The following is a 15,881-nucleotide window of genomic DNA, read 5'->3' as shown; positions in this document are numbered from 1 at the left end:
TTTGAACTGTGGTGTTGGAGAAGACTCTTGAGAATCTCTTGGACTGCAAGGAGATTCAACCAGTCAATCCTAAAGGAAATCAGTCCTGAATATTCATTGAAAGGACTGATGCTGAAACTGAAACTCCAATACTTTGGCCACCTGATGGGCAGAGCCGACTCATTAAAAAAACCCTGATGCTGGGGAAGATTGAAGGCAGGAGGAGAAGGGGACAATAGAGGATGAGATGGTTGGATGGCATCACTGACTCAATGGACACGAGTTTGAGTAAGCTCCAGGAGTTGGTGATGGACAGGGAAGCCTGGCATGTTGCAGTTCATGGGGTCACAAAGAGTCAGATACGACTGAGCGACTGAACTGAACTGAACTGAACTGAACTGAACAAGTCAATCCCAAACTGCCCATCTCTTTTCCCCTTCTTTTCCCGCTGGCAATCACAAGTTCGCTAAGTCTGTGAGTCTGTTTCTGCTCTGTAAGTAAATACTATTAATTTATTAACAGTTTCAGACTGTTAAATATCATCAGGCTCCACCCTCCTCATTATCCTATGCATAGGATGGCACTAATTGCCCACGTGGGCAGGAAGAAGAGCAACAGGTCTGTGTAAATGCTTCCTCTCCGGCCTTCAAGCCCTCTCAATCTGGACATCTGCCCCTACAGGAGATTTTAGCAGTAGCCATTTCTCAACTGACCAGCAGGCTGATCAGTGGGGAGGCTGCCGTCCCCCTAGCAAATGAAAATCCCTGTTCCTATTGCAGGAGTGGAATCACTTAAGAAGACTATTATCAGAGGAGCTCACCCTTCTCTGCTAATTTCTTGTTCACTCGGCACCTGGCACTAATACAGGAGGCTACTGAAACAAACGGTTCAGTACAGAAAAGCAGCCACACTCCTTCACGTCCTAAGCAGGGTGTGACTTTTCTTTTTCTACTTATGATGGCTTTAAAAGCCCTACCTCATATTTGGAAAGCACATGTTACTTAAACCTTTCTCTTCTTGGAGAAGGAAATGGCAACCCACTCCAGTATTCTTGCCTGGAAAAGTCCACGGACAGAGGAGCCTGGCGGGTTGCAGTCCATGGGGTTACACGCCTGAGCACGAGTATGCATGAAGAGGGTGGAGGGAGATGGGTTGGTAGCAATAAACTGGTAGAACTCAAACAAACAAAACCTTCTCTTCTACTTAATATTAATCAGTCCTCTCACCTGGTGAGACTGGCATCATTATTTATAATTTTCTAAGAAACTATTGTTCAGGAAAGAATATAAATATTACCAAGTCAAGATATAAATAATGCCAGAGTTAGGAATTCAAACTATTCCAACCCATTTTGCATCTGATAATAAGCTCTTATTGCTATGAGTAGTAAAATTATTTACAACTTCATCAATGCTTTCAAGATCAAAGGAGACAATTTTACATTTATTATGTGAGATCATGGACATTTAGACATAATGAAGAAAAACAGATTATGGAAGCCTGTGACTTGAATCATCAGAAAAATATAATAAATTTATCAAAACTAAACAGACCCCAGACAAATGGAAAACAAATCTTTGTGGGTTAAAGACCAAAGCTGAAACTTAGGAATAAAATGTGGAAACTAGGGTGGGCTGCCAAAGTGATATAATTGGAATATTTGAATTTTTGTCACTTAGAACAAGAGGAAGCCAGGTGAAGGAAAGGACAGGTAACAAATAGAGAAATTAATAGAACTAATTCAATAGAGGTTAAAAATGAAATTCAGGAAAAGAACCTTTGAATTTAAAAATGATTACCCAAAAAGGGGAATAGGACAACATCAGGGCAGAAAACCATGCCTGCTATATTAAATGGAGCATGTGAGGAAAGAGTTTTCCAAATTCTTTTCCTAACTTCTGTTTACACCCCAGCTTTGTTACAGGGCTCAGAGCACATACACTCAGACCAGTATTCCAAGAAGCTTACCTTCCTTTGTTAAATGTTAGGTACTACTCCCATATACTTGCCTGAACTGTGATTAGGGTTTCCCACTGCCCATGGGTGAACTTACACCAGATGAAATCTTGACCTGAGACAAGCTAAAGGAAAGAAAGTACTCCAAGAGTCCCAGCTCCCTGGTTCCATGTCTCAAACTTTACCTCCAGAGGCAAAATGCTAAGTTTTTTTTAAAAAAGAAAATAGTCTGGTTGCTAATTTTTAATTCCAAGCACTTTGAGATCTATGAAGTTCCACAATGAGATTGTTAACAGAGACAAAGATCATAAAATTTCAAGCAACACAAATGGCTAATTTATGCTAATTAGTGATTTTTGGCAAATAACATGGCATACGTCCATTCCATGGGGAATGCTCCTCAAATGGCAGCAGGAGTGTGACATGCATATATAATTCAATTTAATTTAATGCTATAATTTTTTTAAAGAAAATGTTTCAACCTCTTAAAGCATTTAGTGAGAAATGCATCTTTTCTATTTTGAAATGAAGAAAAGAGCTTAACTTGCCTTGCTGAATAAAATGGACACCATGAAGAAATCCAGTAAGAAACTCTCTGAAATATCTTTGTAGTCGAAATGGAAAAAGATCACTGTGAAGCCCAAGTGAGTAAACTGGTGGACTGGGTTACAGAAAGAGGTCCGTAGCAGCTTCATGCCTGCAATGACCATCAGAAAAATGTCCCAGCTGTTGAAAAGGAAAAAAAGGAGATGATCAGTGGTGGTCCACACGCTGCTGGGTGAGTTACAACGGCTCACGAGTCTTGAGTGCTTACTGTGAGTTATGCACATTACAAAAAGCCAAGACGGTGGGTTATTATCTTCATTTTACAGAGGAGTAAACTGAGTCTCAGAGTTTTAGTCATTCATCTCACGGGGTGACAGTAGGATTGAAACTGGACTCGCCAACACAGACTCTGCCACTAGAGGCAGCTTCCCCACTGTGCTCAGAACTTTGCAATCAAGGGCACAGAGCTTCCTGGGAGCTTATCTGAAGGAGCTACTGCTTTGTCAAGTTCCACGGGAAGCTTGGTGGCAAGTGAGAAAGCAGAGCAGGTTGTCCTTGTTAGCATCAGCTCAATGCAAGCCTTTAAAAAAATTACAAAATCTCACTGAATCAATGCTGTAACAGTGCGAAGTGTTAGTCAGTCTTGTCCAACTCTTTGCAACGCCATGGACTATAGCCTGCCAGGCTCCTCTGTCCATGGAACTCTCCAGGCAAGAATACCAGAGTGGGTTGCCATTCTTTTCTCCAGGGGATCTTCCTGATCCAGGGATCGAACCCAGGCCTCCTGCATTGTAGGCAGATTCTTAAATGTCTGAGTAACAGTAGCTAATATTAAATTCTGAAATGAGGAAAAATCCCACTGCCTCAATAAGACTGTTTTTACTTTACATATTCATTGCCAATGTTTTCCACCATATTTGTTGTCTTTGTAAACATAAGCTTTCTGATCTTTTCTCCCTCCACTAAAAATTATATCAACAACATGACCCAGGCCCCCATGCCCTAGACCTTCTGAGTTACGAAACAGGACAGAGGCAGACCCGCAAAGAAATAGCAGGATTCTGCTGTGAGGACCAAACTCCTCAGTTCTCCTGTCTAACTGTTCTGGGGGCAGGTGCTATGTGCACAATTCTAGCAGACAACAAGGTCAACAATCTACCCACCTTGAGACAGGAAGGTAACTGATCAGTGCTCAGAACAGCCAGAAAGAGCACACCACTACCTCCTTGAGGGGTCGGTCCTTTGGAAAGAAAGTCTTGCACATTTTAACCAGATTTCCCACTAGTTTGAACATCCTATTTGGTAACTCAAAAGAAAAAGACGTGGAAATATGTTCCAGAGAACAGTTGCACTTAAAAGAGAGGTTTCCTTTTTAAAAAATTTTATGAACATATAGTTGATTTACAATGTGGTGATAATTTCTGCTGTACAGCTTAAGTGACTCACTTATACCCTTATCAGCATTAATAATACCTCAGGGTCCAGGCAGTAAAAGCATGTCTCCTAAGTCTTGGCATCTATCAAGTACAAAATTGTCATTTTTGTCATCAAAAAGATCTAATGGTAGTATTTTCATTGGCCTTTGGCCTCAATCTAATAATTCATACGCCTTCAGACCTAGTGTTGCAATCGATTCTACCCTGTCCCTGAGTGGGGTCTGGCCAAAGCACTGTGTGGACTTAGATTCGGCTTCTGAGAAAAACTAGCCCTGATTCCATGCAGATTTGGAGAGAGAGGGAAGGTGTTTAGTAACCTCTATTCCTTCAGCGAGGCTGAGCACTGCTCTATAACCCCTTTCTTCTCCAGTAGAAACTAATGGCCATGATGAACATACAGTATGAAAACAGGACTCAGGCCCATCTGCCTTTGATGACAGCCCAGAATATGAGAATGCCTATGACACAGCCAAAGTTCCTGGGGAGAAGGGACCCAAAGATAAGGTGTCCCAAGGCTAGGGATATTCTGGTTTTCAAAGGAGAGGAGTGGGTTTTCTCAGTTATTCAGGCAAAAATCTAGATGAGGGTTAACTCTAAACTTTGTTTTCCATGACTATGACTAAAATGGACAGCACCCATTTTATATTTATTAATGACGGCTGGCGAAGACTAAGAGAGAGCTTAAGGAGTGATGCTTGTGGCTTTTCTAACACTGCAATAGCAATGGTTACAGCCAATGGTTCACAGATGGTTGTAGGCTTAGCTGAAGATTTTATAAAGGCTTCAGTAGCAATCAGTGAACAATGGCCTGGGACAGAGGCAAAGCATCCCTTTAAATCACACTGGCAGATGCCTAACAAGACCCCATGAGGCACCCACTCATTATTTACCAGCCCCCACTCAATTATCCATCCATCCGTCCATCCTCCTACCATTTCCTGTTATTACAAGTTGAATAAGAAACAGTGCCTGCCATTGAGGAATTCACAATCTAGTACCGTGGTTCTCAATGAGGGTCAGGTGTGGGCTGGGCTTACCCAGGTCTCTAGGTCTCTAGGAGATACTGACACATGGCCTCCTGCTGTCCTGTTTGAGAACAGCTGGTCTAGCGGGATGCTTGAGATCTTTAGAGTCTTTAGATTTTAGAGATTTTAGAGAGATTTTTTGAGTCTTCAGATGGATGCCTCAAGAATATAAAGGAGTCATCACTTTGGGCTCTGAGAAAAAGAATTCTGTGGGTATTGTCTGGGAGTTAAGAGTATTTGCAGGTACATAGGTAAGGTGCCACTTCTTTAGTGTCTTGAAAAAAATGACAGGAGATAGAGATTAATGCTACTTCAAACTGGACTATCAACGAATTGTTTATTCGACTCTTCATAATTCCTAACCTTTATATCCATCCTCCATCAACAGCCAGAGCTGCTTGGCCTCAACTGGCAGGCTTAACTCTCAAGGTCCTGGTCCTGATGTTGGGAAGTGAGAACTCTCATTGCTTTTGCTGATTATCGCAGGGCAGCACTGTTTACTTGGGTGGCTGTTTTGGTTCTGACTGTGAATCCTTGTTTGGGAAACTGAGGATCTACCTTGTTCCAGAATGTCCTCATGGCGTCAGCCAAAATGGTACCACACTGGAAACACCTGCCACTAGAAAAGCACTGGATGTTCTAGACGTAGGGTTATCTCATGCATGGGGCCCCACCCAAACTGTAAGGTCTGCAGTCGCATCAGCTGCCTTCTCTGGCTAGTAAGACTCAATCTTCATCACTGGATCTGAAGTCTAGGAGTTTAATTACCAAACGGTATGGACTTCTTGGGCTTCCCAGGTGGCGCTAGTGGTAAAGAACCCACTTGCCAAGGCAGGAGACATAAGAGACATGGGTTTGATCCCTGAGTCAGGAAGATCCCCTGGAGGAGGGTATGACAACCCACTCCAGTATTCTTGCCTGGAGAATCCCATGGACAGTGGAGGCTGGCGGGCTGCAATCTATAGGATTGCAAAGTCGGACATGACTGAAGTGACTTAGCACACACATATGGACTTCTTGCCCTGGCCTGATTGAACCAGGTCTGGACTAGAAGGAAAGCAGAGTCTGATAAAGACAGGAAGGTTATAGGGTCATTTCATTTAGCGTATGGTTTGAGTGACCATGAATCTACTCAAGGTCCAACCAAGAAATCACATGACTTTTATCTGAGTTTGCTTTATCTTTGACAAATACTGGTTAATTTGTTCTCATCACACCCCTAAAGGAAGAGTAGGCCTGCTTGGCATTACACATAAGGGTTGATATGGTCATGTCATGACTCAGAAGCAAATCTGAGAAGGAATCTCTTTTACATCCTCCTCCTCTATTAACTCATTGGCAGAACTGTCAACCTTTTGTAGGAAAAACACATCCACAAATTATCACGTAGACTTTCATTTGTAAATTCAGAGTTCATTTTAAAATACAACATTTTGCAAAAACATGAGCATTTTGATGACAAGAAGTCTCTTTGTGGTCCATTTTTTCTTTTAATTACAAGGCTTCTCCTGATAAATGCAGAGAGAACAGTGACAGTGATTAATTTCCCCCTCCCTCAAGCACAAAATGATAGAGTCTTTGCTAAATGAAATGACATGAGGCAATTCACAGAGTTGTAAGCATGATTGTCAGAACTCCAGGAACCCCGGGATCACACTGTGCTGCCATCATCTCGTTAAGGCTTCTGACTAAGGTTCCACAGGATGACTCTCAAATCTATTGACAATTTATTTCCAAGATCACTTCAAGCAGACCTAACTCTGTTTGCACCCCAGTCTTTCAACAATAACCATCGAGCCACAGCAAGTAAGGCCACCATGGCTTACTGATACTTGGCCCATCATCAGTAGACAGAAGTTGGCTTTTGCTGCAGCCTGTTCAGAGAAAATGCACTAGATTTTGAAAACGTGTTGATTCAAATCATGGTTTGAATAAACTTCTCCACTTACTGGGTACCAAGTCGCCGGTAATTGCTTATTGAAAACGCATCCGTTGTGAGGGCATTCAAAATGATTGCTGGGTACAAGATGTATTTTTCAAAACACTGAAGCCAAACATAGAGTCTTTCAAACCACATTAAATGGGCAACATCTGAAAGAAACACAAAACCACTGAGAACAGCCACTGATCAAGTTATTTTTCTTAAGTACCTGCGATAATAAGTGATACTCCCCTTCCTTTCATTCAAAAGCTGCAGAACTCTAGATACATGATAGACCAATTTTCTTTCTAAGCATGCGCTTTTTGCTTTGTTTCCACATTGTTCATAAATAATAATATACAGTATAGGCCAGTTTCCTAATTTTTCAAGTCAATTGATTTTTTCATATTAATTATTACTGGAACCAATGAAATCAGCTGTCACATCACATCAAAGCATCACAGAGTGAGTGAGGTGAGAAAGTGAAGGATGGAGACTTGGGGAACAATCTCATGGACCTGTCTCCTCTTAAGCTTGGCGTTGCTTCTGAGTCTGGGGCTTATTTCTGGGCTCTCTCTTTTTTCATCTATAAATCCACAATCAAATCCCTGGCCATCTATATATGTACCAGAAAGCTGATCCCCAATCTCCTGTCACCATGAATGTATTACATTTCTGTGAGTCTTCACAATGAAGGAAGTATCATGGAAGTAAGGTTCATTTTCACAAGGACTAAAGTTTTAAGTTATACCAATCTGGGTTTGCATTCAGGCTCTACCAACCACTAGTGTGTGGTCATGGACAGTTGCCTTCATCTTTCTTAGCCTCAGTTTTGTATGTTCTGTTCATCCTTCCTACTACTCACAGTGAAGAAATCAGCTCTCCTGCCCATGAGGGGGTAAATGCAGTAGCTCTTACCCATCTCTTCCCACCTCTCTCTCTGGGGAGAAGTGGATGGTCCAACTGGTCAGAGCACACACGTCCTTAGGTCATAGTATTGGGGATAGGAAAACACTGCACCCCTGCCCTCCTTGGCTTTCCTTCTCCATGGGGAGTGCACAGCAGGTTTAGATCCTCAGGTGGGCCCATCTCACCACCCCCAGCTCCCTGCAGATCTCTGTCTGCTAGTAACTGAGAGGCTGAGGCAGACCCCAGCCCACCATTAGAGCTGGGCAAATGGGCAAGACACGGCAGGACTCAAAGCCTAAATCTGCCAAGAGGGAAGGGGACCCCATCAAACCTCTGAAATCATAGCCTCCTTCAACAATTTATAAGTTAAAAAACTTATACCCCAATAGCTTATAATGAAAAACCAACAGAGCCTGGTAGGCTTTACACTGTTTGCATGACACAAGGATCAATTCATGAAAAAGAAACAGTGGACACACACTGTACAGAGTGACACAGCAGGGACATAAATGCGCCGTTCCTGCCAGGTTTCCTATCCAGGATTACAGACAAATTAGCATTCCCAACCGGCTTCACTGGGACTTCATGTGATGGGCACAGAAAGCAACACACACACACACACACACACACACACATTCTACTTCCTCCTTTATGTGGTTTAAATTCTATATAAGAATATATATGTTTATAACTCAAAAACACAGAGGCTATCCTCACATGATTGAGATTATGAGAAGAGGTTTGGCATTCAGAAATCTTGCTTGAAAATAATTTGAATGAGATGGGCATCATGTGAATGGACAGAGTAAACACTTTATTGCATGGAAACCAGCAAGAATAAACACCCCAGTGATCAGCTTAACAATCAGAAGAGAGATACAATGAGAAGTTATCAAATTAAAGACAAATTTTACTTAAAAATGAAACAGGGAGGAAGTGTTAAAGGAAAAATAGTTCAAGAATAAGGATATTGGGAAAGAATTCAACTTTGAGTATTCTTTTTTTTTTTTAACTTTGAGTATTCTTAATGGTCAATGTGCAATGTTTTCTGGTCAGGGTTTAGAAATGGGTTAATTAATAAGGAATGAAGTTTATGATATATAATTGGCTTCCCTAGTCGCTAAGACAGTAAAACATCTGCCTGCAATGCAGGAGACCTGGGTTTGATCCCTGGGTGGGGAAGAGCTCCTGGAGAAGGAAATGGCTACCCACTCCAGTATTCTTGCCTGGAGAATCCCATGGACAGAGGAGCCTGATGGGCTACATTCCATGGGGTCGCAAAGAGTCAGACACAACTCAGTGACTAACACACACACACAGGTATATTATATATTTTACATGTAGATAGAAAGGTAAATCTCCAAGATCCCTCCCCAACTCTTTCCAAGTAAATGACTTTTATCCCTATTTCCTAGAGAAAACTGAAGCTATTAGGCATAAATTTCCCCACATCCCAACCCCTCAACTACAAATTAATCTGTATTCACACCCACCTTCTTGCTCCTCCTAAGGGTGACCCCATGGATGCCATGGACCCCATTATTTCTGACACCTCAGTTCCCTCTTTACGAACCAATGGCTCTTTCCTAATGGCGAGTGGCAAGATTCTGGTCTTGGCCAAGTTGAAAACTTGCCTTCACCAGCATCTCCTTCTAGTGCTCATCACTCTGTCCTTTTTGGCACAGTCAAGATTTTTGGAAAGGTTGGCAACATCTGACAATCCCAGTTCCTTGTCTCCTGTTTCCTAGTGAAACTTTTGCACTAGGGGTTTGCAGCTACCTCTGCCCAGAACTGCCAATGGCAAGGCCACTTGTGAGCTCCCAAAAGATGGATAACTGATGCTTCTCAGTATGTTACTGGAGTTAAAATTTTCTAAGACATAAAATATCATTGATTTTTCCTTCTTTCTACAACCCTCACCTTAGCTTCCCTGCCTTGCCAATTCCTGTTGTTGTTGTTTAGTCACTAAGTTATGTCCGACTCTTTGGCAACTCCACGGACTATGGTCTTCCAGGCTCCTCTGTCCATGGGATTTTCCAGGCAACAATACTGGAGCTGGTTGCCATTTCCTTCTTTAGGGTCTCTTCCCCATCCAGGGATCGAATCCACGGCTCCTGCATTGGCAGGTGGATTCTTTACACGGAGTCACCTCGGAAGCCCAACTCCTGCCCGTGCTCAAACCTTTCTACCGTTCCCACTTTCTTTGCAGGTGGCTCTTCTTCTCCCCTGGGTCAATTGCCTTCCTTGGACTTCTTTGCCATTTTTCTCATTTTCTTGGGCTGATCGCCTCAACAACCCTAAGGTTAATTATTACTTCCATGCTGATGACACTCAGATCTGTAACTCAGTCTTCCATCTCTCTTCTGGTGTTTCCTAAATCTAGACACTCAACTGAGTAGCTTCATCTGATGTCCTGAAAAAACTCTTCAAATACAACATGAACTCAGTCAACCTCCACACTCCCGCTCCTCCTCACGAACTCTTTATCTTATTTAATGAGACGTGCATTTGCTTAGTCATGCAGGCAATCTACTGTGGGGTCACCCTGACTCGGTTGTTCTCAATCATGATTGCATGTTGGAATCACTTGAGGACAAGGCTGAAAAATACTGTCCTAGAACGGCGATTCTCAAACTTGGACATGCAAATAAACTATTTGTTAAAAGGCAGAATCTGGCCCAATAGGTCCAGAGTGGAGCCGGACACCCTGCATTTCTAACAAACTTCCAGGGGATGCCGATGCTGCTGGTCTCTGCACCCACACAGTACGGAAACCGGTACCATTAGCATCAGCATCCCCAGGAAGCTTGTTAGAAATGCAGATTCTCAGATGCAGTCCTGGGCCGGCTGAGTCAGAAACCTATGGGCTGGGCCCAGCAATCCGTGTTTCACAAACCCTACAAGTGATTCTGATATGTGTTCGGGTTTGAGAATCACTGTTCTAGTTCTTCCTCTACACAAGACTAGACTATGTTGAGTCTATGGGCTTCTTACCTATCTCCTCTCTTCTAGTTTCACTGTTCAGATATGCCGTCTCTTAGCCTTAAAAAAATTGTAACTGTTGTTTATCAAAATGAACTCTCTCTTTCCTAACCCCGTCATTTGTGTGCACTGGATGCCATTATTCCTTACCTACATAAGGACCTTTCTCTGTGCAGGCCCATTCTCCTACTTATTCTCTCTGTGTTGAATCATCCTCATCAAAATATAAATACACTGTAATATCTTTAGTCCTAAAAAAAGATACCCTTCCCTTGACCATTTTCCTTCCAGATGCTGGATATTTTCCAGATACTGCCCTATTTCTTTGCACCCCTTTGTCATAATTTCCAAAAAAAAAAAAATTGACTACACTCACTTTCTCCATAACTTAACTCCTTTTGTCTTCTGAGTTCACTCCAGTTCACTCCAGAGTCTCATTCCAAGCAATTCATGAAATTGCTTTTCTAAGGACCTCACATTGCTATTCAATGGTCAGCCTCAGTCCTCATCTTACTCAACCTCCCAGCAGTATCTGATCCAGCTTATTACCTCATACTTCTAGTAATTCCCTACATGATCTTATCCAGTTCCATGGCCTTAAACATTTACTGTCAATATGTTGTTGACTACTAAAGATATATCTCCATGCATGGACCTCTTTTCTGGGCTTCAAATCAGTATATCCAACTATCTTTTAAACATATTTGGAATTTCTAATAAGCATCTCAGCAAAGGTCTTCATTTCATGCTCTCACCTAAACCTACTCCTCCCATGTCTACCATTCATTCATTCCACAAGTGAGACAGACAACTCTACGCCAGATATTTTCTTATGGCATAATGAGCATCCAAAACATTACAAAATGTCTGCCCTGATGGATCTTACATTCTAGTATGGATAATCAACAAAACATAATGAATATGTAAACTGCACAGTATATAATAAAGGATGGGTAATGAATGAAAGAATAGAGTGAAGAGGATCAAGAGTTCTGGGTGGTTCACATGGACAACAATGTAAAATAGAGTGGCATGAGAGACACAATTAAGAAGATGACACTTGAGAAGAAAGATGCCATTTGGACAATAGTTCATTAAATGGTACTCCCCCATCACCTAGTTTTTCAGGCCAAAATCCTTTCCTTAGTCTCTTCTAGGTTGGATCATACACCTCCAAACTATAAGCAAATCTTACTGGCTCTATCTTCAAAATCTATCCCAAATTTAACCATATTTTTCCTCTTGTGCTACCATCACAACAAGTCATCATCATTTCTCACCTAGATTGATGACACTTCCTTAAAACTGGACTCCTTGCTTGTTTTAATGTCCCCAGACCCACAATTTATAATCCAACCAGCAGCCAGAGGAATTTTTAAGACATTGTTAATACCCTATTCATCTGTCTCCCATGGCTTTTCATCCTAATTATGATAAAAATCCTGTGTCAAATTTTATTTAGTTGATCCCCAAAGATTCACACTCCCCTTTTTCATGGAACTGATGCTGGTTAAGTGGCTGCCCAACTGGGGATCCCATTTCCTGGTTATTCCTTGCATATGGGAGGATCATGTGACTCATTCTTGCCAAAAAAATGAGAGCAGAAGTGTGTCATTTCCTAGTCAACTGGCTAGGTACTGGGTGCATGATTCTCCATGCATCTTCTTCCTTCTATCTGCCGGCACAAGAATGTTAACATTCTAGAGTAACCCTGAAACCATAAGGCGAGGCTTCCAAATACTGAAGAAATCTTATACCCCAAGTGACCAGGACCCTCCACTATGCTAGGGACAATGACTAGAAAAAACCTTTTGATTACATCCCATCGGACTTTGCATGAACAAAACATATGCTTTTATTTTGCTAACCCATCAAGATTTGGAGGTATCTGCCATGATATTTAGCCTCCTCCTATCTCTTGACTAACAGAAAATCCAATGTCCTTACCATGTTTTAGAAGACCCTTGTAATTTGGCACTTTGTTACCTTTTTAATCTTATTTCCAACCACTTTCTCCATTATGCATTCTCATCCTCGGTGATCCTCCTTGAATATTACATACACCAAGTTTGCTCTCTTTCAGAAGTTTGCATCTGCTGTCCATTCTGCCTAGGACTTTCCTCTTCAGAAATTTTTATAACTCACTCACTCATCCTTTTGAAGTCTGCTCAAGTAGTATATCCTTATTAGGTCCCTTTCTTACTACCATACCCAAAACAGCCTCCTTGTGTCACAATTTCTTTAGTCTAATGAACTTTTCTTTATAAAATGCCTCAATTTGATACTTTGTTTGTGTCTTTATTTGTGTGTTATTTGTTTTCTGCTTTCTCCACAACAGGGTAAGCTCCACAAGGGCAAGGACTTTGTCTTGTTCACTACCATATTCCCCCTGTTGACACAGTAATCCTTCAATAAATATGTGTTGAGTAAATGAATGGATGATCTCCTGGGCTCCAGTTTCTTTACACACCATCTGTTTTTCTGTCCTGTTGTCATCAAAGAGCTCTTGGAAATGTACATTTAGCCACTGTATATTTCATAGTCTTCATTATTCTCCACTGTGTCTATCCATACACCCCAAGTACCCTAATATAGCACATAGGCTTTTCATAATATGTTGCTATATAATTCTATGGAATCACCTTCCATCAATTTTCCACTTACATCCTATATTGAACTGACTCCCTGGATTATCAACGCTGGATTTTTTTTTTTTTCCCCTTTATTATTTATTTTTTTTTCCAGTGGGTTTTGTCATACATTGATAGGAATCAGCCATAGATTTACACGTATTCCCCATCCCGATCCCCCCTCCCACCTCCCTCTCCACCCGATTCCTCTGGGTCTTCCCAGTGCACCAGGCCTGAGCACTTGTCTCATGCATCCCACCTGGACTGGTGATCTGTTTCACCCTAGATAATATACATGCTGTTCTGGTAATGACAACCCTAAATGCTGGATTTTTTTAAAAAAACCTTTTCATTTATCTCTTTTATACACAGAAACATGCATAAAACACACACACAGAGCTGTGTCCCTAGTACTTGGCTTGAAAAACAGCCTCAAAGCACCTCAGGCCTGCTTACAGCCACCACCCCACAAGGTAACCACTGCCTAATCCCTGGACAGCAGTTTATTTTGCCTACTATTCTTATATGTCTTTTGCTCAGCAGTGTTGTGAGATCCCTCCACATTTTTGAGTGCGGTTGTCATTTGTTCATTCTTACTGCCATAGAGTCATCTACTTATTGAACATACAGCTTTTTTCCCAAGGTACTGTTCATGAGCATATGGTTAGTTTCCAGTATCTACTGTGAAGAGTGCTGCTATGAACATTTTTTACATATCTTTTGATAACCACGGGACATTTCTGTGGAGTATGTATCTAGGCATGGAATCACTAGGTTGTTAAGTGTGCACATAGAAAGCTCCAGGAGGTGTTGCCAACTTTCCAATGGTACTGAGACAATTTATACACCCACAAACAGTACAAAGCTTTCCTTCCACTTGCTCCACATCCTTGCCAGAACATTTTCCCCTCCTTCATGCTAGCTGCACGGGTGGGTGTATAGTGCTATCATGTTATGGTTTTATTATGCATTTTCCTAATGATTAACGCAGCTGTGTGCCTTTTCACGTGCTCACTGGCCATTTGGATATACACTCTGCTGAAGCAGTTCTTCATGGCTATTGCCTGGTTCTTTTTCCTACTGGATTATATGTCTTTCCTTCATAATTTTAAGAGTTCTGCGTACATCCTAAGCATCAGGTTTTATGCACATATATGCAATGGGAAAAATCTTTTCCCATTTTGTGGGATGCTTTTTAACTCTCCTAATAGTATCTCCTGTAAAAGAGAAATAGTTTTAATATGCTCCAAGTTCTCATCTATTTTTCCGTTTAAAGATTTCTGTGTTCTGTTCAAAAGACAAAGGCCATGACCACCTTCTACTTCCCTCTAAAACTATAATTGTTTAAAATTTTACATTTAGATCTGCATGGTATTTAGAACTGGTTATTGTGTATAATACACTATCTTACAAGATGGTGGTTGAGACTGACATTTTTCCCATTTGGATATCTAATGGGTCATCACCATCTACTGAAAATGACTGGTATTTCCCCCTGCACTGCAGTCAAACGTGCTGTTCTAGATGTCTTCATATATGTGCCTGGTGCCTGCTTGGACTATCCTTCCAAATTTCCTACTTGACAAATTCCTCATCTTTTTACAAAATATGTCACTTTGCCTTCTGGAGCTTTTCTTGGCCCCCTCCCCAACCCCTCGCCACTCCCAATACAGTCACCACCAGTGGTGGACAAGGGCAGGGCATTTGAAGTCCATCCCAGTAGGAAGAGGCTTTATCACTAACACTGTTTAGAACTGTCAGCATAATGACAGCAAAACAGAGTCCAACTTTTAATTGGATTTGTTACTGTTTTAAAATTCTTTATAAACCACGCACCCCACTTTCTGCCTGCATTCTGTATATTACCTTTGGTTTTGAAGCAAGATGTGTTCTTTCTTTGAGCCATTACTGTACACTGTGAATTCTACAATTATAGCACCTGTCATACCAGAATAAATATTCATTTAAATACACTAATCTTCCCATTAGACTGTGAGTTTGTCAAGAGTAGGTGCTATGTCTTAATCAGTATTTCAAGTACCTAGCATAATGCCTGACCTAGAGTTAAGGTTCAATAAATGTTCATTTATCATCTTATTTTGGTGGTTGGGGGCAACTCTGAATAATTAAAATGAAAAGAGGGATTTTTAAAATAAACAGCCTCTTGTAATTGCTTTTTTGATTCCAAAAACAAAAAGCTGTCTAAAAATAACATATTAAACAACATTTCCTATTTTAATCTCTCATAAAGTATAATCAGTTAGAGCTAGGTTTCCTTCTATACAAAATTATTTTTTCTGATTTCTCAATTTATAAGACATCAACAATGTCAGACTGAGGCCATCACATCAAATGCAATTCAGCTTGCTTATAAAAATACATTTATAGAGTTTTATCAACATTTGTCACCAATTCAGAGAAACATGACAACCTTAGCTAGAATCCTGCAAAAACATGTAAATTAAGAGAAATATAAGCCAACTTCATCCTGCAGTGC

General features: G+C 41.2%; 1 protein-coding gene across 1 annotated transcript in view; it reads right to left on the bottom strand.

Moving 5' to 3' along the window:
* The window catches only part of PCNX2 (pecanex 2), a 300,345-nt gene that overhangs the window by 130,133 nt on the left and 154,331 nt on the right, over positions 1–15,881 (bottom strand). The window contains exons 20-21 of the mRNA XM_061162994.1: positions 6,892–7,033; positions 2,484–2,661 (exon numbers count right to left, since the gene is read on the bottom strand). Of these exons, the coding sequence (XP_061018977.1) occupies positions 2,484–2,661; positions 6,892–7,033 (320 nt within the window). The remainder of the gene's footprint in view (positions 1–2,483; positions 2,662–6,891; positions 7,034–15,881) is intronic.

The sequence above is a fragment of the Dama dama genome, chromosome 15 (genome assembly GCF_033118175.1).
Source record: "Dama dama isolate Ldn47 chromosome 15, ASM3311817v1, whole genome shotgun sequence".
Taxonomy (NCBI): Eukaryota; Metazoa; Chordata; class Mammalia; order Artiodactyla; family Cervidae; genus Dama; species Dama dama.
This window is presented reverse-complemented; position numbering and strand designations above follow the sequence as displayed.